General features: G+C 45.6%; 1 protein-coding gene across 1 annotated transcript in view; it reads right to left on the minus strand.

Moving 5' to 3' along the window:
* Positions 1-4,859: 4,859 nt before the first annotated feature.
* Positions 4,860-25,400, minus strand: part of LOC130118339 (sodium- and chloride-dependent transporter XTRP3-like) — a 53,778-nt gene continuing 33,237 nt past the window's right edge. The window contains exons 9-11 of the mRNA XM_056286757.1: positions 9,398-9,557; positions 5,245-5,410; positions 4,860-5,036 (exon numbers count right to left, since the gene is read on the minus strand). Of these exons, the coding sequence (XP_056142732.1) occupies positions 4,860-5,036; positions 5,245-5,410; positions 9,398-9,557 (503 nt within the window). The remainder of the gene's footprint in view (positions 5,037-5,244; positions 5,411-9,397; positions 9,558-25,400) is intronic.

The raw sequence follows: 25,400 nt of genomic DNA on the forward strand, positions 1-25,400 counted from the left end.
CATCAGGACCCCCCCCCCCCCCTTTACTGTGATTGTGTCTCTGATTGGCCAATAGACTTTAAGCTCAGCATCTGTCTGTTTTTTGTGCTTTGGCCACCCTCTCTGGTGAATGTCTAGTAGCTTTTGCGAGGTCCGGTCCTCCTCAGTTGCCATCTTAAGTCTCTCATGCATCTCTCTTCACAGAACCTCAGTTGCTTCCATGGCACAGACTACCTTTTCATCTGTAGTCATGAACTCTTGTGTTTCCACAGCACCAAACGCTCTGAATAAAGTGTCTGCTATTAGCATTTCCTTTCCAGGCATGTACGTGACGTGGAGATCGTAACGCTGAAGCTGTAGCAGCATTCATTGTAGTCTGGCAGGTGCCTGTCCTAATGGCTTTGTGAACATAGCCTCCAGAGGCTTGTGGTCTGACTGCACCACCACATGAGCACCAAACATGTATTGGTGGAAATTTCGTGTCGCAAACACCACCGCAATTAATTCTTTTTTGTTAGGGCTCTGGATGCATATGCCGCTGGCTGTCCTCGCTGCAGCAGGCACGCACTTAGCCCATCTTTTGATGCATCAGCTTGGAAGACTATCTGTTGTTTTGGGTCAAAGAATTTCAGCACTGGAGCCTCAGTTAGTGCTGTCTTGAGTTTGGTCAGGGAAGCATCGTGTTCATGTGACCACTGCATATCTTTCCTCAGTAGCTTCCCTAAGGGTGCTGTCACTGCTGCTTCATAAGGTATGCATTGGGACAGGTACTTAGTCATACCTAGTAGCCTTTGTAGACCCATTCTATCTTCCGGTGCTGGCATGTGTAAAATAGCATTCACCTTGTCACTGTTTGGCCGTACTCTCTCAGGGTTTATCACGTGTCCCATGTACTTCACCTCCGTCACTTTGTACTGCACTTTGTCTGCATTGAATTTAACGTTCATCTCTTTGGTTCTCTGTATTACCTTGTGCAGTATCTTAGCATGTTCCTTCTCATCAGCTGCAGCAATGATCATATCATCGGCTATCACCTGTACACCGTCAATGTCACCAAATGTTTCACTCTTCTGTTGGAAGACTTCGCTGGCTGATTTTATACCGAATGGGAGACGCTTGAACCTGTAACGCCCCCATGGCATGTTGAAGGTGCATAACAGTGACGATGCTCTGTCCAGCTTAATTTGCCAGTATCCATCTTTTTCATCGAGTATTGTAAATATTCTCTTGCCAGACGGTCTGCATTGGACATCTGTAGGTGTCGGTATGGAGTAGTGCTGTCGTTTGATGGCTTTGTTCAGCACTCGAAGATCAAGGCAAAGTCTGAGTGAGCCATTTTTCTTTTCAGTTATCACCAAGCTGTTCATCTTGCACATTTACGTTTAGTCAATGGGACTTTTCAACAAGCTCACCATTCTCTTCTCTCGGCTTCTTTGGCAACTAAACATCAAACGCCGCCACTTCTGACACCATATTGTGGTTTATACTGATGAGACTGGCGGGTAGTCCTTTTTATTAACTTTATTCAGGAACAAAGAACAGCCGTGCATGCGTATCCTAACCGACTTTAGTTCTGCTTACGTACATCCGCCTGAAAGCACGCCTACTGGCCTCGTCGTATTACCTATAGTATAGGCTCACCACCGTATTACTCCGTGTATATGTTCAAACCCTCGGGTTGCTGAAGCATCATGTGATGTAGGCTGAAAGGTTCAGGCTACAGATTCCTGCATGCATGACAAACCCCGGATAGGCCCCTCCTCGCGGTATTGACCGAATTTCACTTGTGGAGTTGGCGTAACCTGGGCAGCACTCAGCTGGCTAATGCCTCACGGGACCGCGGACTGGCGGTTATAAAAATCCCACACATCCCTGGCTCGTAAATGCCTAACAAGTGGGCAGTCCAGACTCTCAATCCAACCATCACTTGGGTGCAACCTGTGGCGCAGCCCATCGTCTTCACTCTTGTGTTGCCATGGAACTAGATCCTCTCAGGCCAAGCAGTGTGGACCAGCGTCGTGACCTGATCACCACTTTAATCAAGGCTTTAGCGAATGGCTCCAATAGCTGTTTTTTTTCTGTCTCTTGGAATGGATCCTCGGACACGAGAGACGCCAACGACGATGTTCAAACCCATATACTACAGGTGGTAGTCGTGGTGCGTCTGTAACGGCGTCTGTAACCAGACATGTTAGCAATAATCAAAAATCAAATTTAGACTATTACTCTGCACTGGAGAACGTTGGTGTGTTTCTAGGACAGAGCAATGAACTTGACGAAGGAAGCGATGTGACCAAAACACATCATAAATGACGCGCACGATCACGCGCAAATTACGAGACGGTCATGTTGACCGTCCATGGTCATTTTCGGTAGATTTTATCATAACTTTTTTTTGTGCGATTGAGCTAAAGCTCATTTTAATGCAAATGTATGCAATTTTATATGAAAATTCAGGGAGCGGCAGGTCTATCTTTTTTTTCCCCACAAAGTTATTAAACTTGAAAACCCAAAACGGCCACTAGATGGCCGTTGATCTACTCGCCCTGCTCGGGGTCCTGCGACTAAAGATGAGACCGCTACTTCGCGCATTATGATTGGGTAGGGGCTATTTAAGTTTAGCAACAGCGGGAAACAGTAGATTGACGTTAGACGCAGCTCTGGCCTTCGGCCCTCGCACCTTTACTAACCAACTCTATGTCAGCGTGGATTTAAAAAAAACCCCACAAAGCTAATTAACTATAAAGCTAGCGTTAAACAACGCTCGCTAGCAACATAATCCGTGACGTCATATGCAGTCGAAGGACCCGATTCGATATTGTACCCGACCAGAAATGGAACCCACACCGTCTTGGTCGCTCTAGTGTTAAAGATCCCATGGCACTTATCACAAAGAGTAGGGGATGCCCCGGTGTCCTGGTAAAATTCCCAACCTGGCTCTCTCCGTCTGGCCACCTAATCATCCCACCATGTGATTGGCTTAATGATTCCTCCCTCTCCACCTCAAGCTGATGTGTGATGAGCGTTCTGGTGTAACATGGCTGCCGTGCATCATTGGTGATGGTTGAGGTGAGTTTCCCCCTTCAATGTGAAGCACTTTGGGCATCAAGATAAAGCCCGATATAAATGTAATCCATTATTATTATTCAAATCAATGCCATAAAGTCTATCCACCTTTACAAGATCCATTGTGACAGCAAGAACACTGACAATGACTGACAGGCAGTAGAACCACGTCATCACAGAGAGCTCCATGAAGTGGTTGAGGTCTACCAGCAGCAGTGATATTGTGAGCTCCTGGACAGACACAGGGTTAAACACTGAGGCTTGATCTTCTGTCAGACCCTTTGAATTCCTCAATGTGACCCCCCCCCCCATCCACCCAAAAATAACACTGAAAGAAAGTTGCCAACCCCAGCTTTAAATATTAATTTGACTGTATGGAACGGTCGTGTGGCTAGTAAAATTATCTATCTATCTTCATTAAAGGTAGCAAATCTAATTTCTTGGCATTTGTGTCATCATGGATTATGTTACAAATTATCTACTCAACTGGTTTACTTCATTTAATGGTAGAAAAGACAATACATACAACCAACTTGATTGAAAATTCGAAAAGTGATTTGGTGATGTCTTATTGTTTATAAACGTCTAATAATAACAATAATTTACAATGATATACCACCTTTACAGAGCTCAAGGTGTCTTAATATCATTATAACACAAGCAGCAACAATCACAAGATGAAAACACAACGAGACAGGAATGACTCAGAAGGAGAGATCGACAGAGAGGTAACATGAACGAAGACACAAGTCTTTATATGACATGTGAAGGATGTGATGGAGGAATTGTCTTGCATGCTGTGTGGGTGTGAGTTCCAACAGTTCTTCACCTGTATTAATGCTTACAAGATTATAACATGGAATAATGAACACAGAGTCTATGAAAGTTAATCCATTCTATATTACCCTGTTGCTACCATGTCCTCTCAACACACCACATACACATCTATCTACACATCTTTATATTACTGTGATTTAACAGCGTTTTAAAGTTCTAACAGTATCAGAACATATTTAGCACAGTACATTTGCTGGTGGAATCTAGAATCATCTTTTTGTGCTTTTTAAATTGAAGCTGTATAACTTTTAGTTTTAGTTGCCAGCTCAGTGTTTTTGTCACACAGGTGACAGCCAATGTCCCTTTAAATACAGTACAGGTGTCCTTTACAAGGGTGAAAAATGCTTTACATGTAAAAGCATTTGTGCAGCTTTGACATTAGCAATGCCAAAATATCAATTATCAGACTACTCAAGACTACTTCACCACAATGACACGGAATAAAACCTTTCCAGACATACTCAGACACTGTAACTCACCATGCTGTAAAAGATCTATACAACATCCGTTTACAATCATCAAATCTACTAGAATGATATGAAATACTGAACGACACTGAAGCTTTGCAATGTTAACAAACTTATCATCCTTGTATTGTTCCTACCATGTTTGAACCTCACATGAAAATACATGTCTTCTAACACTGGTGCAGAAATTTGCTTCTCCAGCCTAAAAACAAGAGCTTGCAAAATAAGGGGAATTAATGCTTGACCTTTCACATTTTTCCACAACTATTGTGTTAGAGGTGTGATTTGACTGATGACTGGTTTAAAACTCTGCCATGCTGTGTAAAATGTGTGAAGTGAGCAGCTTGCAGGAGATATGGCTGTCACAGGTCCTGTTTCAATGCAAGAGGCCTTCAACCCTGCTGGTATGAGGACCTCAAAGCCAAGAAGACACAAGATGAGGTGAGGAGATGAGTTCGGTGTCTGTGTCCAGTGTCTGTGCCGTTGCTACTCCTGGTGGCTGCTTCATCTTTATGAAGAGACTGTGCTGACAGAATGTGCTGGTCTCCCGCTGGCCTGTCCCCTCTTCTTGTAGTTCTTGTAGTAGATGTAGAGGGCTGTCAGGGGCACACAGCTGACCGGGGAGACCAGGAGCAGGCCAATACAAGCTTGAGCATAGACAGGATATTCAGTTTCCACAGACTTACCCTAAGGGAAAATGGGGATGGTTAAGGTTAACGTCCACCTTAAACTTAATGAACAACTTACAAATGTGGTTGAAATGTATATCCATTATCATTTATCCAGTTTATCACCATCATACTCTCCTCTTGAAACCATGTCTGGAACAATGTATGGAGCAACTGGGTGTGAGCAATAAATTAGAGCCAGACGAGAAAATAACATTATCCCTCACCAGGTCTTTGTCCCATGCTCGGTAGGTGGGTGTCCCTCCCTGGATGTAGCTGACAATGTAGAAGAGGAACAGGGCAATGAGGATGAGTGGACTGACTGCAATCCACATGCTTTTCCAGTACCAATTAGGTTTATGACCCAGCATGTCCTCGATGTCTTTTTCAAACCTAGGGAAATTAATGACAATGAATGAAATGTAATGAATTTATAGATTTCTTATTGTCTATAAAAGGATATTGCTATGTCCCCTCCTCTTGACAACAGCTAGTGCAGCACACATTCTGCAGCTGAAATGGTGGCTAATCTAATGGCATTTCTAATCTCATGGCACTTCTAATGACACTTCTAATCTAATGACACTTCTAATCTAATGACACTTCTAATCTAATGACACTTCTACCAATAGCAGTGTGAAGTTTTGTTTAGACAGACACTGAAAATTTGAAAACCTTTCTGAAAATGTGGCAGCCTTACCTAGAGTACATAGGCACATAACTGATGTCACCATAGTGATCATTTCTGGTTAGCCAAAAGGCCTCTTTAAAGGATATAACCCCGTGTTAGTGCAGTGTCTCTGTATTTAAATCTATGCGCTGAACTTTTTTCCCCCTGTCTTCTGTTTATAGGAGGGGTAGGGAATTGTTTTTGTTTTTTTTGTTTTTTTTGTGTGTGTGTTTTTTGTGTTCTATGATTGTTAAAATTGATTTGAAAAATAAAATATTCCAAAAAACAAGGACAAATATATTGTATGAATGGAAGAGTCATAGGTTTCTGCAAATCTATTAATGGAATTTACAGCTGGTAGAAACTCCAGCTCACTGCTTGTGCAGATTTCTGAGGGCACCACGGAAGCAAGGATTATCCTTTTCTGTGACACATACAGACTGCTGTGGGAGGGTGGGGCCTGGTTGTGGAGCTGATCATTACATTACATTACATTAGTCATTTAGCCGACGCTTTTATCATCCCCTGACTAGTACAATTTATTTGTTGAATGGGAGCTTAGGGGATGGAGAACATGGCGTCAGTGAGCTCAGCCAATGGAACAAAATGGTTTGACAGTAGGAGAGCAGAAACTGGGACCAAGAGGGGGCAAAACCTCTACTGGTTTTTGCCATGGAAGACCAGGTAGTGGAGCTGTCAAGAGATGAACCAGGGCCATCTCCATGGGATGAATATTTTTTAATTTTAGCCCATTGTGTATGGAGTTTGCCTGTTCTTCTCGTGTTAGTGTGGATAGTCCCCTGGGGTCTGATATATAAAACTTTGTATAGATTCCAGTCAAAAAGAAAAAAAAATACAGTAGTATATTCCATTGCCTACCAACACTGGGATCGTCGGTTCGAATCCCCGTGTTACCTCCAGCTTGGTCGGGCGTCCCTACAGGCACAATTGGCTATATCTGTGGGTGGGAAACTGGATGTGGGTATGTGTCCTGGTCGCTGCACTAGCGCCTCCTCTGGTCAGTCGGGGTGCCTGTTCAGGGGGGAGGGGGAACTGGGGGGAATAGCGTGATCCTCCCACATGCTACTTCCCCCTTGTGAAACTCCTCACTGTCAGATGAAAAGAAGCGGCTGGCGACTCCACATGTATCAGAGAAAGCATGTGGAAGTCTTCAGCCCTCCCCGGATTGGCAGAGGGGGTGGAGCGGCGACCAGGACGGCTCGGATGAGTGGGGTAATTGGCCAAGTACAACTGGGGAGAAAAATGCATATGTACAAACTAGAAAACTGTATGTTTAAAAAAAATCCGGATTTATAAAATGGTGTACACTGAATCCTGCAATGTTTCCCTTTATGAATCCCAAATCAACACATACTCGAGCCCCTGTCCCACCTTGTTACTGCCCAAAAGTTTTCAAAAAGGGATGTCGAAGCGCCCTCAAATTCAAATGCCCACTTTTTTCAGTATGTTCTCTGTTTCCCAGGGGTCACCACAGCAGATTTGATCGTTTCCATTGGTACGCTGTGAGGTAACAGCACCAACGGCGGTCATTGTTAACCTGGGCCTTGATCAATCCGGTATGGTCTTGTCAATCCCCATAATGATTTGGCAAAATTTTTACATCGGATGCCCTTCCTGACACATGCACTAGCCCTATGGATGGGGGCACAGGTAAAGCACTGGATGCCATCCCAGCATTGTGAACAGAAACCTAAATAAGCACAATTTCACAGAAATGTGAAATAGACATGCTGGTTGATGAAGTCGGGGCCAGGAAAAAAATGTATTTAGTGGTTTTATATTCAACAAACAGCAAATGTCTTGAGTGGCAAAATGTCATAAAAGTGGTAAATACGGCCAGCTCTGAGCCTCACACTCTTAATGAGTTAAATAAATTACATCACAGACATTAAAGTCATGATGGAATTGACTGATGGACCACGATTCTCAGTATTAGGCAATAGTCAAATAAGCAGCAAATGATGCTGTCCGCTACACTGGTAGAGAAACTGTGGGGTAAGAGGTTAGGAGTGCAAAGGCTTCTGCAACGTTTTTGGGATGTTTAATGTGTTTGAAAATCAGTCTTAATGAAATCCGCTTTCTGCTTACAGACTATAAAATAGTTTGATTTCAAATGTGTTCGATTCTTTCTTCAGTAACAAGATACCCCAAAATGAATAGATTAATATATATGTTGCATGAACTTTTTTTTTTCATTAGCATATGCATTGAGTTATTGCCACAGCACTGTAAAAATTTCAACATAGTCAAAGGCCAATAATAATCAGAGAACTGGGGCATAAATTCAGCATGACTAATAAGAGATGATAGTGGCAATAAAATGGAAACCTTCTTGTGACGAATCATTTTCCCATGATTCATGGGAACCGTTTCCGCTTCTGATGTGAGAAGATGGCGGTGCGAATTGATGTTTGCAGCAGCCTCACCCAGTAGCAGTGTGGGAAGACGGAGGCATGAACTTATGTTTGTGGCAGCCTCATCCAGTACCGTCCTTGCAGTGTCTTTGTCTACGTCTGTGTCTAAGTTTGTTTTGTCTTCGTTTGATGGCTAGGAGAGCTGGTACTGGATCGGCTGGGAGAGCCTGGTCTGCTGCGTTCTGTGGGCCTAGGGACCACGGCCCTGATCGGAGCTGTGCCCTAAGAGGTAACACCAAGGACGGTCTGACAGGATGCAGAAGCAGGGCAGGCTAAGCTAACTGCTAGTCGACTGGAAGTTCCGATAACACCAAGGGCGGCAGCCTCGCCTAGCGTTGACTGTGTTTTAGTGTCATGTGGAGTGCAGGGAGGTGTGTCGAAGGTGTCTGGCTGGGAGAACTGGCGTTGGATCGGCTGGAGGAGCCTGGTCTGCTGTGTCCGGTGGGCCCAGGGACCACGGCCCTACTGGAGCTGCGTCCAAGGAAGAAACACCGAGGGCGCTCTGACAGGATGCAGAAGCGGGGCAGGATAAGCTAACTGCTAGCCCATGCAGACCGGCAGTTCCGACAGTCATCCTGGCTGGCGTTCGTTCCCTGGACAGTGGAATTTTTGGACTGTGTTAACTGTTTGTGTGTGTGATTTTGTTTTTTGTTTTGTTTTTTGCTTTGTTCTCTGTTTTTGGTGGTGTCATTTTTGGGAAATTTTGGATGTGTGTTTTTGTTTTTTGTGTCGCACTGCTGTGGGCTGGGGGAAACGGAATTTCGTTTCTTTTGTGTATGCAATTACATGAAAGAAATGACAATAAATTGTTCCTGTTCCTGTTATTTTTACCTATAGCGGGTCTATAAATGCTCTCTGGCAGTGATTCAAAATGTCTGCCCACAGATCATTGAAAACATAGCCTACCTCAGCGCAACAATGCTGAAATCCAATGGAACTGATCAGACAGTTGGTAATGGCTTCCTGTTTTTATTACAGTTCTCAGCAGCTAATAGCCACGACTACCACAACACTGAAGAACCAAATTAAACAGGTAACAAAAACAATAAGTTAGTAAAGCTGAGAAAATGGAGAGCTCTAGATAAAAGTCCAGCAAAACTTAATCACCAGTAAGACCAATAGAAGCAGACATTTTGATAGAAAAGCAAAGAGGCTCCACAGGGCTGTCATACTGTTGCTGTCAAACTCAATATAACTTTGTTGGATAAAAAAATGTAAGGTAAACTAACATGATGGGAACCTCCTAAATGCAGTAGAACACACAGACAGACATACCTCTTTATGCCATAGATGTAACTGACAGTGATGACCTCTATGAGAACGATGAAGAGCAGAGAGAAACTGGCAGCATAGTCATTGAATATTGTAAACCAATAGTTTCCAGAACGAGTGGTGAACACCAAGCCAAGCAGCAGACAGAGCAGACACACCAAACCTGCCGGATGACAGAATAATTATTATACCTTATGGAATTGCAGGCACACAAAGCCACTGTCAATACACATTCATATCATTACATTTTCACTACAAAGCAATGCAGGGCTTCATCAAAAATATGATTATCAATTGCTTGATTACATGGAAATTTCCCACATTAGACAGATAGACAGACAAACAGAGAGGAAGCAGGAGAGACAGACAGGGAACAGACAGTGAAACAGACAGAGAGACAGTGAGACAGAAAGATGGACAGCGAGACAGACAGACAGTGAGACAGACAGACAGACAGACAGACGGACAGACATCCAGGCAGAGACAGAGACAGCAAGACAGACAGACAGTGAGACAGACTGACAGCGATACAGACAGAGACAGACAGAGATTGATAATTCAACCATATTATTAAAACTTTTTTGCAGTGGGGGATTTTCAAAGTCATCGATGAAATTTATAGATTTGCACATGTAACAGAGATGAGAATTAAATGTTGTAAACTTGCTGAAGTTCGGCAAAATATATTAAGTCATTGTTCTTTATATATTGAGTTTTTCTTGTACTCCCCTGTTGACATATATGAAATAAGTGTGCTCTCAATTGTAGAAGTAAATATATTTTTGTATTAACACAGTCAAACTTAATGAGTACATACAGGTACTGTATGATGGACAATGATAACAGCCAATGAAATGCACTGAGATTGACATGTGGTCTGTGCGTATATAAAAGTGTGCATCTGTCAATAAAGTTTCTCTTTCTACGCTGATTCCGGTAAGAGCAGAACTGACGCCCCACTGTGTATTTATTCCTCCGTAAAGTTAACATTTATTTCGGTCTAGCACTGGGTATACACGCCAGAATCGCTGAACAATTCAACTCTGACAACAGGTTATGGGCCCAGTTACCCAGAGATAGTTATCAAGTGATTTGCCGCTGAGAGAAATATCGCAACGTACCGCGTGTGTCGGTTAGCAAGCTAGCACCATGAGTAGAAGGGTTGCCGAGTCAAATAGCAGGGGCGAAAGACCCAGGATGGAAAGATAGAGTAGCCGTTGGTCTCGACTAGTCTTTGACGGAAATTAAAAGAACTATGAACTGTGGGAGACGAAATTTTTTGGCCATCTTCGGTTACAAGGGCGAAAGGACACTATTTTAAATGAGCCTACCGACGATGATGGACGGGCAGTAGATGGAGCGAAAAATGCTGAGGTATATGCGGAGCTAATCCAGTTTCTGGATGACACAAGTTTGTCTCTGGTAATGCAGGAAGCAGCGGACGATGGGCGCCTGTATACAGAACTGACTTCACTTCAAAAGTCGAGCAGTGAGAGTGTGACTGAATACGTTATACGTACAGAGACAGCCATCACCGCATTGAGAAACGCTGGTGAGACCAGTGGCACCCCCAAGGGGTAGCCATGGCCACCCTGATACTATCCCTGGCCACCCCGCTGGCCCGCCCCGCCACAAGTCGCTTATGCAGTTTTCAACTAGCCTATACAGTATACTACAACAGCATAATAGAATTTCTGAAATTCAGTCATGGCTGTTGGTTTTGGTGTGCCCCCCCGAGTTTCAGCCCATTTGGCCACCCCTATGAAAAATTTCTGGGGGCGCCACTGGGTGAGACATTGAGTGATAAAACTATACGGCCTTAATTGTTAATGAATTCAATGATTTTTTGATGGTGTGGTCCTGGTTTGACTGGGGAGATTGCAAGCACTGGCTGTAGAAATGACGTGGCAAGTAAAGATGTACAGCTAAAAGAATCTTTGTTTTTAAAGCGAACAGATGAAAAATAAATTACTGACATTGTCAAAAGATTTAAGAGTAAGAAGTCAACAGACTGCAATGGTATTGAAATGTCACTAGTTAAATATATTATTGAGTGTGTGGTGAAACCTCTTTCATATATATGTAATCAATCTCTGAAAAACTGGTGTTTTTCAATGTAAAATGAAACAGCTAAAGTCATACCCATATAAAAGGCTGGAGATAGACACACACTCTCAAATTACAGACCCGTTTCTTTGCTTTCACAATTCTCTAAAATACTGGAAAAAATATTCTACTCAAGGTTGGATGACTTTATCACAAAACATAATGTACTGTGTGAACAGTATGGATTTAGAACCAATAGGACTACATCATATGCACTCACTGATTTTGCGATAGAGATAACAACTGGTATAGAAAAGAAAGAATATGCTGTAGGAGTATTCTTAGATCTAAAAAAAGCATTTGATATGGTTGACCATGACTTATTATTAATAAAACTACAAAAATATGGAATCAGAGGAGTAGCTCTTTCTTGGCTATCCAGTTACCTAAATAATAGGAACCATTATGTGCAAATTAATAATTATAAATCACAATTAATGATGGTTAAGTGTGGAGTTCCTCGAGGCTCAGTGTTGGGGCCATTGTTGTTTATTTTGTACATTAATAATATATGTGAGGTTTCAAAAGCACTAAAAATAATTTTATTTGCAGATGACACAAACCTAATTTGCAGTGGGGACAACTTGGAACAACTTTTGGATACAGCGGGAAATGAACTGAAGAAACTAAAGAGTTGGTTTGGTTCAAATAAACTAACACTAAATCTAAGCTAAACGAAATTCATAATATTTGGGAATCGGTCAACAAACTCAAACAAGAAGCTCATGATAAATGATGTAGAAATCAAAAAAGTGTCAGAAATCAAATTTCTTGGAGTAATAATAGACAATAAATTATGTTGGAAACCACATATAAAGTATATTAAAGCAAAAATATCAAAGTCAATTGCAATACTATAGAAAGCCAAATATCTCCTGCATCAACCAGCACTATACACCTTGTACTGCCCCTTCATACTTCCATACATCACCTACTGTGTGGAAGTGTGGGGGAACACATACAAAACAAACAGATCCAATTTTCATCCTTCAAAAAAGAGCCATAAGAATTGTAAACAAAACCACTTACAGAGAGCCTACAAACCCACTCTTTATCAAACTGAAAGCACTAAAATTTAAGGATTTGGTTCACTTCAAAACAATTCAAATCATGTACAGAGTAAAAAATCAGCAGTTACCAAACAGTGTCCAAAAGTTGTTCCAAAGGAGGGGAAGTAAACACGGTATCATTGGAATATGTATATTAAAAAAAACAACTAGTGAGGACAAATGCAAAACTTCACCGTATATCCATCAAAGGAGTCAATATATGGAACAACTGTACAAAAGATATGAAGATGTGTACATCAATAAGTAAGTTTAAACAACTCTTTAAAAACAACATATTGAATAGATATAGGATGGCTGAACAAAGAGGGCTGGAAAAACATGACATGATACATGACGTGTAAGTTCCCTTGTTTGACTTGTACTGTTTTGTTTATTTTGATCTCTATGCATTGGCATTTCTTTTCTTTTTTTCCACTTTTGTTTTGTCTTGAAAGTTTTGTTTTGGTTTGATTGATAAAGTATAAGAAAGGGGTAGGACCAGAAAAGTTATTTACTTCATGCTACGCCCTTTTCGAACATGGTCTAGTTATTACTTGTGTTGTTATGGAGAGTTTGCAAAATATGTTCACTATTATTTCCATTTGTTCTCGTATTCCTGCCTGTGTACTTTATTTTTTTTTACTTTAGCATGTTCGAAATAAACGAAACCATAAACTCCATAAACTCCATGGGCTGTTAGTAGCAATGATTTTGAAGGGACTACCAGAATCATTCAAACCGTTCGCTATTCATGTCACGCAAAGTGGTGTGACGATGCCTTTTGCTGAATTCAAAACCACACTACGGAGCTACGAGGACACTGAGAAAATGTGTGCAACAGCATCCGACGACAACATCATGAAGGCGCGAGCGCAGCCGAGTGCGAGACCCACTCTGGCGAGTGATGGTGATCGGGGAGCCGAGAGTGCGGACATAGTGTGCTTCAGATGTGGCCTGAAAGGACGCAAAGCCAGAGCATGTCAACGCAAGCAGTGGTGTAGTCAGTGCAAAAGCACCACACATCGGGACGCAACCTGCAGATGGAGACAGCGGCGGGACGACGCGCGACAAGCGTCCGAGGAGGCGAGCAACAAGGCATACGCATTCCTGACGAGCGACGAGGACGCGGAGATCCAGCCAGGGCGCGGTGTCAAGATGAGAGGTCTGATGGTGGACACGGGAGCAACTTCACATACCATCACAGATATAGCAAAGCTCAAGACATTCGACGACAGGTTCCAGGCCGAGACACACTGCGTGGAGTTGGCTGATTACACAATGAGCAATGGACTCGCAGAGCGCAGAGGAGACGCGGAGGTGTGCTTGATCGACAGCAGAGGGCGACGCCACAACACGACGCTGAGACAGGCATTGTAAATCCCCTCATACCCGCAGGACATCTTTTCTGTGAAAGCAGCTACTGCCAGCGGAGCGACCGTAATCTTCAGCGAAGGAAAGAAAGTTCTACGAGACAGAGACAGTACACAATTCCACATTCATGAGCATAACAGACTATACTGCTTGCACACAGTAAATGATGAATGTGAATACCAATGTAAAGCGCGTTTTGATATACAGACATGGTATGAGATTCTAGGGCACTGTAATTACGATGATATTCAGAAATTACAAAATGTTGTTGATGGTATGACAATCAAGGGCAAAGTAGACAAACCTACCCTACATTGCGAAGTGTGCACTCAGGGAAAATGTATCCAAACTAGGAATAGGGAGCCTGATGTGAGAGCCAAAGCAGCTCTAGAGTTGGTACACACAGATCTAGCAGGACCAATAGTTCCAGAGTCCAGAGGCGGGTATAGATTTGCATTATTATTCACTGATGATTATTCCAGTGCAGTGTTCGTGTACTTTCTAAAAAAATAAGAGTGACACAGTGCAAGCAACAGAGAAGTTTCTTGCTGACACAGCCCCATACGGGAAAATTAAATGTATCAGATCTGACAATGGCACAGAATTCATGGGAAAGAATTACCAGGCACTACTCAGCAGAAATGCAATTAGGCATGAGACCTCAGCACCATACTCACCACACAAGAATGGTACAGCTGAGCGAAACTGGCGAACCCTGTTTGACATAGAGAGGTGTATGCTAATAGAGAGCGAGTCGCCAAAAGTATTATGGACCTATGGAGTGCAGACAGCAGCTGTAGTGAGGAACAGATGCTTTTGCAATCGCACAAAACAGACACCTTACTTAATGTTGACAGAAAAACGGCCTAACATTTCTAGGATGCAAAAGTTTGGGTCAGTGTGTTACGCCTATAAGCATGACAAGAGAAAACTAGACTCGAGGTGTGAGAAAGGAATCTTTGTCGAGTACGACAAGAATAGCCCAGCTTACATGGTCTATTATCCCGACAATGGGAAAGTGCAGAAGCACAGACTGGTTAAGTTTGTGACAAAAACGATTACAGAGCAGCAGACACAGACTGACATGACACCTGATGACGATGACGTCGAGGTGCAGAATAGGGCTAGCAAGACCAGGCAAATACAGACACTAGTCCAGGATGTACTCAGAGCAAGGTCCCAGTAACTAGGCCTGAGGTGAACAGCCAAACACAGATGGGCGAGCCCAGCCATGAGCCTACACGACACCCTCCTAGAGCGAGTAAGAAACCAGGTTATTTAACTGAATATGTATTTGACGAGGCGAGTGATGATTAGGTACCGATGAACATAGGTTACTGTTACAGACTGGTGTGTAATGTACCCCTAACATTCAGGGAAACGGTAACCTCAACTAACTCAAAGGAATGGATTAATGCAATGGATGACGAAATGCAATCGCTCAGAGAAAATGACACATTTACCCTGACCAATTTACCTGAGGGTAAGAATGCAGTGGGGGGTAGATGGGTATATGCGATTAAGAACGATGTTGATGGATCTGACAAATACAAGGCATGGTATGTAGTTAAGGGATACAGTCAAAAGATGGGTGTAGACTATGAGGAGACATTTTCTCCTACTGCTAACTTGACCAGTATCAGAGTGTTGATGCAAAAAGCAGCGCAGGAAAACCCGATTTTACATCAGATGGATGTCAAAACTGCCTACCTACATGCACCAATAGATTGCGAAATTTTCATGGAACAACCAGAGGGTTACGAGCCGAAATCTAGTACAAATGAAAAGTTGGTGTATAAGCTAGAAAAGTCATTATATGGGTTAAAACAGTCAGATAGGAACTGGAACAAAATGTTGCATGAGTGTCTGAGCAAAAATTAGTTTTTGCAAAATCCAGCTGATCATTGTGTTTACACAAGGGAAACAGAAAATGAGAAAGTGATAATTATAATATGGGTTGATGACTTGATTATTGCTGCCATTGATGAAAATGCACTGAAGGTTGTAAAGGAGATGCTCACAGCAAAATTCAAGATGAAAGACTTGGGTAAACTGAAACATTTTCTTGGTATCGATTTTGACCAGTGTGATAAAATGTGTGAAAATGTCACAGAAGAGGTATGTGGAAAAAATACCAGAACGGTTTGATATGCAATATTGTAAACCTAGAGCAACACCCTGTGAACAAAAATTGAACTACACTAATGATGCAGAAATGTTGAGTGATGCCAGAAAATACAGAGATAGTAGGTAGCCTAATCTATCTGACTACATGTACGAGACCCGATCTAAGTTTTGTAGTAAGTAAACTGTCACAGTACTTTACTGAGCCAACAGAAGAGCAATGGATTACTGTAAAACATGTACTGAGATATCTGAAAGGCAAAGAGTTGTGTTACAGGAAATGTGACGATGAGAAGCTGTGGCTACAAGCGTACAATGATGCAGATTGGGCGGCTGACGTAACTGACAGATGCAGCACAACTGGTTATTGTATAAGCCAAAATGAAAACGGTCCTTTGGTTTCTTGGAAAACCAAAAAGCAGTCCACTGTTGCACTGTCTACTTGTGAGGCAGAGTATATGGCGTTAGCCGCAACTACACGAGTGTATGCACCTAGTACAACTACTAGACGGTATTGATAGATGCCAGTACGGACCACCTAAGGTCTATGAGGATAACCAAGGCGCAATAGCGTTGGCAAAGAATCCTGTAAGCAGACAGAGATGTAAGCACGTTGACATAAAGTATCACTTTGTAAGGTCAACTGTGAATGATGGAAAAATAAGTCTGGAGTATTGCCCAACAGACCAGATGGTAGCAGATGTGATGATGAAACCCGCATCAAAAATTAAGTTTGCAACGTTTATGTTTGGAGAGTTACCAGGTAAGTGAAAGGTTACATGATGCGAGGCAGAAAATCTTATGATGTTTTGAGTTAAGAAGATGAACAACATGAGAGCAAGTGGGGGTGCTGACATATATGAAATAAGTGTGCTCTCAATTGTAGAAGTAAATCTATATTTTTGTATTAACACAGGCAAACTTAATGAGTACATAAGGGTACTGTATGATGGACAATGATAACAGCCGATGAAACGCGCTGAGATTGACTCGTGGTCTGTGCGTATATAACAGCGTGCATCTGTCAATGAACTTCTCTTTCTACGTTGATTCCGGTAAGAGAAGAAATGCCGCCCCACTGTTATTTATTCCTCCGTAAAGTTAACATTTATTTCGGTCAAGCACTGGGTATACACGCCAGAATCGCTGAACAATTCAACTCTGACAACATCCCCATATAGCTTGTTTGCATATGACGCGCGAACTGTAGGTGGAGGACAGGAAGTGATTTTCTGCATAAGAAGCACCATCACAAACTCTCAAAATGCCGGTTGTTCACATCGATTAAACCGAGAAACTACGAGGAGTGTTTATCGAGTACCAAAAGCTGTTGTTCGTAAGGGGTGGAAATACAAGAAACCGACCGAAAACGCCGGAAAAAATGGCTTGCGAACCGTCGTCTGCGGTCGGGAGGAGCGGGATCAGATAACTACTGCCTCGATAGCAAGGCAAGTCTTTCAATTCAGTTAAAAAAAGCACTTTTCATAACATGAGGATCATGTCCAACCTATATTACCTTCTGTTTATACCTTTCTCTAATAATATCGTCTAAACTAGCACAGTTCGGGCTGAACTAGCTCCATCTCGTCCATTCTCCTTTTCACTTCCTGCCCACCGTCTGAATCTCGCGCGTCATCCGAATAACGTGACTGCAAACAAGCTATTCAAACCTGGCATCTTTTACTTAGCACCTCCTAGTGGTGACGTTTGTGGTCACTTGCATTACGTAACGGCTCTGTCCTTCGTCACCCGACGGCGACAGAGTTGGTATGTTGTCCTTAAGAGCTCACTCCTAATATGGCTAAAAAAAGTGTTCTAAAATTGATAAAAGTGCACTCCAGTTACGGCAGTCGTTATAAATGTATGCACAATATTTTTCCATGCTCTATATTTTTTTGTGTTTCTTTGTTAAACTTCACGAAACGTTCACTCAAGCTAATGAAGCGTGTAATGGCCGCCATTGTTCTCCGCTAGCTAACGTTTAACCAAAGAGCTTAGATAACCTGAGCGGACACTCGGTGGTTTTTCTGTAACAGTCTGAAGAGGGCGCTAACGTAGCGATTCCGTCATTATGGACGGAAATCTGGAGAAATCTCAAAGTCAGTCAGTCAGCATGAAGACTAACGTCAAATAGCCGCGGATTCCATTGAAAGAAATAAAAAGTCGAAAACAGAGTTCAGCTATTAACTGTCAGAACTATCCGATGTCTATCTATCGGCAGCATTGACTAAAATATGTCAGAACTATCCCATGTTAGTCCCCCCGAGGGTGTCCTTCCAGTGTGTGCTGGACCTGCTGAGTGTGGTGGCGCCACCGATATCAGCGTCTGGAATGGATCATGATGGCAGTGTACTGGTTTATAGCTGGGTATATTGGCAGTAAGGTTGTACAGAAGTATAGTACTGGTGGTCACTGTGAAGAGCGTAACATCTTGACCACAGATGTCCCTGACGATCCACAGTACACATTTCTAAGCTACAAACAGTACACTGATCTCAACCTAGGAGAGAAGGGCCTTAAAGTGCCCAGCCTGGCACTGGCTGATCTAATCACAGCCCTGGAAAGTAATTTCAGAAAGAACATTACGTCAGTTATCCACCGAGATGGCCTGGGGGGGGGGGGGTTATTTACCAGTAGCATGCGGGTTGTGAGTGAGTGCAACAGAGTGGTGTGTGACAGGAAGAAGTCATCTACATGATCAAGTTGTTCTTACACATCAGAATCCATCATATCCTGCGGGAGGACAACCGCCGCATCTCTCAGCCAAACCAGAAGAGAAACAGAAAATTTCTCAAAAATCAGTCATCAATGGAGATAGATGGGTAGATTTTTTTTAACTGTGCAAGAACATAACAGACAATACCAAGTGAACAGTAACGAACACTTAAGGACTGTTATTATTGTATTTTGTTTTGTGTTTATTATGTATGTATATGTTACGGGTAATGTGAAAAAACGGTTAATGTGCAAACTACCCGGTTAATGTGCAGATTACCCAACGGGGCGGTTAATGTGCACATTACCCACTTACAATGCCTATCGATATTTTGATATTTAAATCAGCAATAGGCCTTTAGCCTAATGACTCATGAAGTGAGGCCATCTGAGGAATCACAAGTTGTGGTAAATGAAAGAACAGACGTTGGCCATGTCATTCTGTCTTTAGATCAACGTTTTCCCCCACTTGTATAACTAGGCTATTTGTTACGTCTCGCCGCTCCACACCCGCTCTGCAGTGTAACCTTGGCCAAGGCTCAACGTCTCCCCGCTCCACACCCGCTCTGCAGTGTAAGCGTACCCGGAGCTCTGCCAACTCCACCTGATGCCTGTTTCCTCGTTACCCCTCCACTCACCTGTTGGCAATCACCTCCCTATATCTGGCTGTGTCACTCTCAGCTTGTTGCCAGTTCGTGCCGTTCCCTGGGAGAGTACTTGTGCTTGTCCTGCTCATCGAAGTTTGTTTACTTACCTGGATCTTCCCTGGAGATTTCTCTGTTGGACCTTCCTCGTTGCTCCCCTTCCCCTGTGCGCTGCTTTCCGTTTACGAAGAGGATTTCTTCACTCCAGCGTTGCTGTGATTTTCCGTTCTCCTTTGGTATCCTCCTGTTTACCCCCCCCCTCCTGCCTGGATTAAGGGCCGACTCCACTGTTCCCGGATTAAAGGGCGACTCCACGGTTCCCGGCTTAAAGGTGGACTTCGCGTTTCCTGGTGAAAGTGGACTTCCTGAGTTTTCTCTTCAATAAATTAGCCTGTTGGTCCCGCTATATTGTGCCTTCTGTGTTTGTGCTCTTGGGGTCGGGTGCAAACCCTAACAGTACGAACTGGCCATGACGACCCCAGCCAGCACAGACGGCACACCCACAGCCAATCCGGTGCAAGCAGCCCTAGTAAAACAAATTCAGATTACCAACGCCCATTCCCAGCAATTACAAGAGGCTTCGGGTGCTGTGCAGGGTCTCCAGTCTCAAGTTCAACCCCTGCAAGCTTCTGTGGAAGCTTTAGCTGTCCAGCAGGCGGCGATGGCGAGTCAGCAGGCAGAGATCATGCAACAACTGCAGACCATTTCAGCAGCTCTTGCCAACCAGCAGCTGAACCAGCCTGTACCGCCAGCAAGTGCGCCCCCTGTGGCCGCCGCTCCAGTAGATCCTCCGGTTCCTGTTTATTTACCCCGTGGAACCATCATTACCAGTCCACGCCCATTTGACGGTAACTTTGAAACTTGCTCTACCTTCATTATGCAGTGTGAGCTTGTTTTCACACACCAGCCCACCGTGTTCTCCAGTGATGCTGTTAAGATCGCTTACGTGACCAACCTGCTCAGTGGTCGAGCAGCGCAGTGGGCTACGTCTTCTTGGTCCATGGGGGCCAGCTACTGTAACTCTTATAGAGACTTTGTCGCAGAGCTACGTAAGGTTTTCCACCATCCGGTAAGCGGTCGGGATTCTGACTCACGACTGAATAACATCCAGCAGGGCGGCGCCAGCGTCACAGATTACTCCGTCGACTTCCGCCTGGCTGCCGCTGAGAGCGGATGGAATGACCAGGCCCTGCGTGCCACTTTTCGTAGAGGATTGAGCGAGGCGGTGAAGGATCAACTTGCTACCCGAGAAGAACCCTCATCTCTGGATGACCTCATTGCTCTCGCTATCCGCATTGATGGACGTATCCGGGAGAGAAAGCGTGAGAAGGCCTTGCGTGGAACTTCCTTCAATCCCAGAACTACCTCTGCGTCAGACCGAACCGCTGTTCCCGTTTCCCCGGCCAATCCCTCCTCTGACTCTTTCGCGACAACGCCACCTGGGGATGTAGAAGAGCGGATGGAGGTAGGACGTGCTAGACTTATTCCTGCTGAACGGGAGAGCCGATTCAAGGCAGGTCTTTGCCTGTACTGTGGTCTTAAGGGGCACCGACTCCGCGACTGTCCCTCACGACCAAAAGATTAGGCTTACCAGGGCCAAGGGAGATCCTAGTAAGCCGCCTTTCCTTCTCCCGTGGGTCCGAATCTCGCGGCCATCTTGTTCCTATTGCCTTAGTCTGGGCGGGCCAGAGACTTTCCCTTGGAGCCCTGATTGATTCCGGAGCAGATGATAGTTTTATGGACCTTGACTTTGCCTCGCAGGCAGACATTCCCCTTGAGTCTCTTGGGACCCCCATTGATGCGTTTGCCTTGGATGACCGGAGATTAGCCTGTATCACACAGCGGACCGTCCCCGTTACTCTCACCGTTGCAGGTAACCACACAGAGACAATGCAATTTTACATCATACGTTCCCCGCTTAATCCAGTTATCTTGGGACGCCCCTGGCTCAGACACCATGAACTCCACATCTCTTGGTCCACAGGCACAGTCCTTGGATGGGGCTCTACTTGCCATGCCCAATGCCTTCGTGCAGCTCCTAGTGCTACGCCTTTGAGCTCGCCTACTCCCCTGCCTCCTGATCTCTCCTCCGTGCCCCCTGTGTATCATGACCTTGGTGAGGTATTTAGCAAGACCCGTGCTAAGTCACTCCCGCCTCACCGCCCGTATGATTGCGCCATTGATCTCCGTCCTGGGGCTACTCTTCCCAGTAGCCGCCTCTACAACTTGTCACTCCCTGAGAAGGCGACCATGGATGAGTACATTACCGAGTCCCTTGCTGCAGGTCTCATCAAGCCCTCGTCTTCCTCTGTTGCTGCAGGGTTCTTTTTTGTGAAGAAGAAGGACGGGGGACTTCGACCTTGTATTGACTACCGGCAACTGAACGCAATCACCATTAAGAACAAGTACCCGCTTCCACTTATGAGTTCGACTTTTGAGCCTCTCTCACAGGCGACCATCTTCACCAAGCTAGACCTGAGGAGCGCTTACCACCTCGTGCGAATCAGGGAGGGCGATGAGTGGAAGACCGCCTTCAAAACACCCCGAGGCCACTATGAGTACTTGGTGATGCCGTTCGGACTCACAAACGCACCAGCAGTGTTTCAGGCGTTTATGAACGACGTACTCCGTGACATGTTGGATGTGTTTGTCGTCGTTTACCTGGACGACATCCTCATTTTCTCCCAGTCTCTTGAGGAACACGTCCAGCATGTTCGCAGGGTACTGGAGCGCCTCCTCCAGAACCAACTCTACGTCAAGGCGGAGAAGTGCCTGTTTCACTCCCCCTCTGTGGATTACTTGGGATTCATCGTAGAGAAGGGACGGACCAGAGCAGATCCCCGCAAGGTCCAGACAGTGGTGGACTGGCCGGAACCTACCAACCGTAAGGAGCTGCAGAGTTTTCTAGGGTTCGCAAATTTCTACCGGAGATTCATTCGCAACTACAGCCAGCTGGCAGAACCGCTTACTGCGTTGACCTCCCCAGCCAAACCCTTCATCTGGTCTCCTGCTGCCAGCTCTGCTTTCCAAGTCCTCAAGACAAGGTTCACCTCGGCCCCAGTGCTGCTCCATCCTGACCCCAAGAGACAATTCGTGGTAGAGGTTGATGCCTCGGATTCAGGCGTAGGGGGGGGTGCTCTCCCAGCGGTCGGCTGAGGACCAGAAACTCCATCCTTGCGCCTTTTTCTCCCGCCGATTTCTGCCGGCCGAGCAGAATTATGACGTTGGAAACCGGGAGTTACTGGCTGTAGTGGCTGCTCTGGAGGAATGGCGCCACTGGCTCGAGGGCGCTGAGCACCCGTTTCTCATCTGGACGGACCACAAGAACTTGACTCACCTGAGGGCAGCCAAACGTCTCAACAGTCGTCAGGCTCGGTGGGCTGGCTTCCTTAGTCGTTTCAACTATGTTCTGACTTACCGTCCTGGGACACGCAACGTAAAGGCTGACATCCTGTCTCGGCTACACCCGAAGGAAGGCGCGTTTGAAGAGCCTGAACCCATCCTCCCTGCGGCTAGAGTGGTCGGTGTGGTCACTTTTGGTCTTGAGTCGGCTGTTCGCACTGCCCAACGTGCTCAACCCGCTCCGAGTAACGTGCCACCCCGTCGCCTCTTCGTCCCAGATGCTGTTCGGTCTCGAGTTCTTCAGTGGGGTCATAGCAGTCGTTTCTCCTGTCACCCAGGAGTTAGTCGTACCCAGTCGTTCATCGCTCGGCGCTTCTGGTGGCCAACTATGCGGGAGGATGTCAAGAGCTTTGTAGCGGCCTGCACTGTTTGCGCCCGCAGCAAGGCCTCTCACCAGGCGCCATCTGGTCTGTTGCAGCCACTCCCTATTCCTAGCCGCCCCTGGTCTCACGTGGCTTTGGATTTCGTTTCCGGACTACCACCTTCTCGGGGAAACACTGTGGTTCTCACCGTTATAGACCGTTTCAGCAAGGGCGTCCATCTGATAGCCCTTCCCAAACTTCCTTCGGCTGCTGAGACCGCGGACCTCTTGATGCAACATGTCTTCCGGCTTCATGGCCTGCCATCAGATGTAGTCTCCGATAGAGGTCCTCAGTTCACCTCACAAGTGTGGCGTGCATTTTGTAAAGGCATCGGAGCCACAGTAAGTCTGTCTTCGGGCTACCACCCCCAAACAAATGGTCAGACCGAGAGGGCAAACCAGAGCATGGAGACAGCGTTGCGTTGTGTATGTAACAGCAAGCCCTCCACCTGGAGTGACTACCTACCGTGGGTAGAGTACGCCACCAATTCCCTGGTCAGCTCTGCATCTGGACTTTCTCCATTCGAGGCATCCCTGGGGTATCAACCTCCCCTGTTCGACCCACAGCAGGATGAAGCGGCCGTTCCCTCCGTACAGCTCCACTTGCGACGCTGTCAGCGTGTCTGGAGGACCATCCGGACAGCACTGCTCAAGGCTGGGGAGCGCGCTCGCAGAGGGGCTGACCGGCGACGTACCCCTGCGCCGGAGTACAAGAAGGGACAGAGGGTCTGGCTGTCCACGAAGGACGTTCCCCTCCAGACAACCGACAAGAAACTCTCGCCCCGCTTCATTGGTCCTTTTGAAGTCCAGAAAGTCCTGAGCCCGGCAGCTGTTCGGCTGAAGCTGCCTTCCTCCATGCACATTCATCCTGTCTTCCACGTCTCTCGAGTTAAGCCCGTCTCCAGCAGTCATGTTATGCCCCCGGTTCCTGAGCCTCCGCCTCCGGAATTTGTAGATGGTCATCCTCAATGGAAGGTCCGCCGGCTGCTTAAAGTCCGGCGCTGCGGCCGCGGGTTCCAGTATCTCGCGGACTGGGCAGGTTATGGACCTGAGGAGCGCAGCTGGATTTCGCGGAAGCTCATTATGGATCCCTCTCTCCTCGCCGACTTCTACCGTGCCCACTCGGGGGCGCCAGGTCAGTCGCCAGGTGGCTCCCGTAGAGGGGGGGGTACTGTTACGTCTCGCCGCTCCACACCCGCTCTGCAGTGTAACCTTGGCCAAGGCTCAACGTCTCCCCGCTCCACACCCGCTCTGCAGTGTAAGCGTACCCGGAGCTCTGCCAACTCCACCTGATGCCTGTTTCCTCGTTACCCCTCCACTCACCTGTTGGCAATCACCTCCCTATATCTGGCTGTGTCACTCTCAGCTTGTTGCCAGTTCGTGCCGTTCCCTGGGAGAGTACTTGTGCTTGTCCTGCTCATCGAAGTTTGTTTACTTACCTGGATCTTCCCTGGAGATTTCTCTGTTGGACCTTCCTCGTTGCTCCCCTTCCCCTGTGCGCTGCTTTCCGTTTACGAAGAGGATTTCTTCACTCCAGCGTTGCTGTGATTTTCCGTTCTCCTTTGGTATCCTCCTGTTTACCCCCCCCCTCCTGCCTGGATTAAGGGCCGACTCCACTGTTCCCGGATTAAAGGGCGACTCCACGGTTCCCGGCTTAAAGGTGGACTTCGCGTTTCCTGGTGAAAGTGGACTTCCTGAGTTTTCTCTTCAATAAATTAGCCTGTTGGTCCCGCTATATTGTGCCTTCTGTGTTTGTGCTCTTGGGGTCGGGTGCAAACCCTAACACTATTAGCATCAAAGAACACAAAAATGAGCCCTCCTCCTCGCTCTCTATCTGATTCCTGATATGAATGAATAGCCTACAAATCTGACAAGGGTGAAAAGAAATATCAGTCTCGGCCATCTCCCATTAGGCTGCTATAGCCTACTCTCACTGGAGACATGCGTCATTCAACCAATCCGAAATGGCAATCACTCCGTGGACAGACTGGTAAATAAAACTTTATGGAAGAGGGGTACTGGCGGGGAAAAAATACTAAGACTAGATGATACGAAAACAGAACGAAATTCGTTTTATAAGCCCAGTATGTAGGGGCAGAAGCGGTGAAAAAACATGTCAAAATGCAATTCCTGTCTGCCACTCAGGCAAGAAAAATTAATGAACACGCGATACCTTTCAGATGCACTTTTACACAACCACCAAAAAAGACAAAAATGTGCCCGATCCCCTCCCT

The sequence above is a fragment of the Lampris incognitus genome, chromosome 9 (genome assembly GCF_029633865.1).
Source record: "Lampris incognitus isolate fLamInc1 chromosome 9, fLamInc1.hap2, whole genome shotgun sequence".
In the NCBI taxonomy this organism is placed as follows: Eukaryota; Metazoa; Chordata; class Actinopteri; order Lampriformes; family Lampridae; genus Lampris; species Lampris incognitus.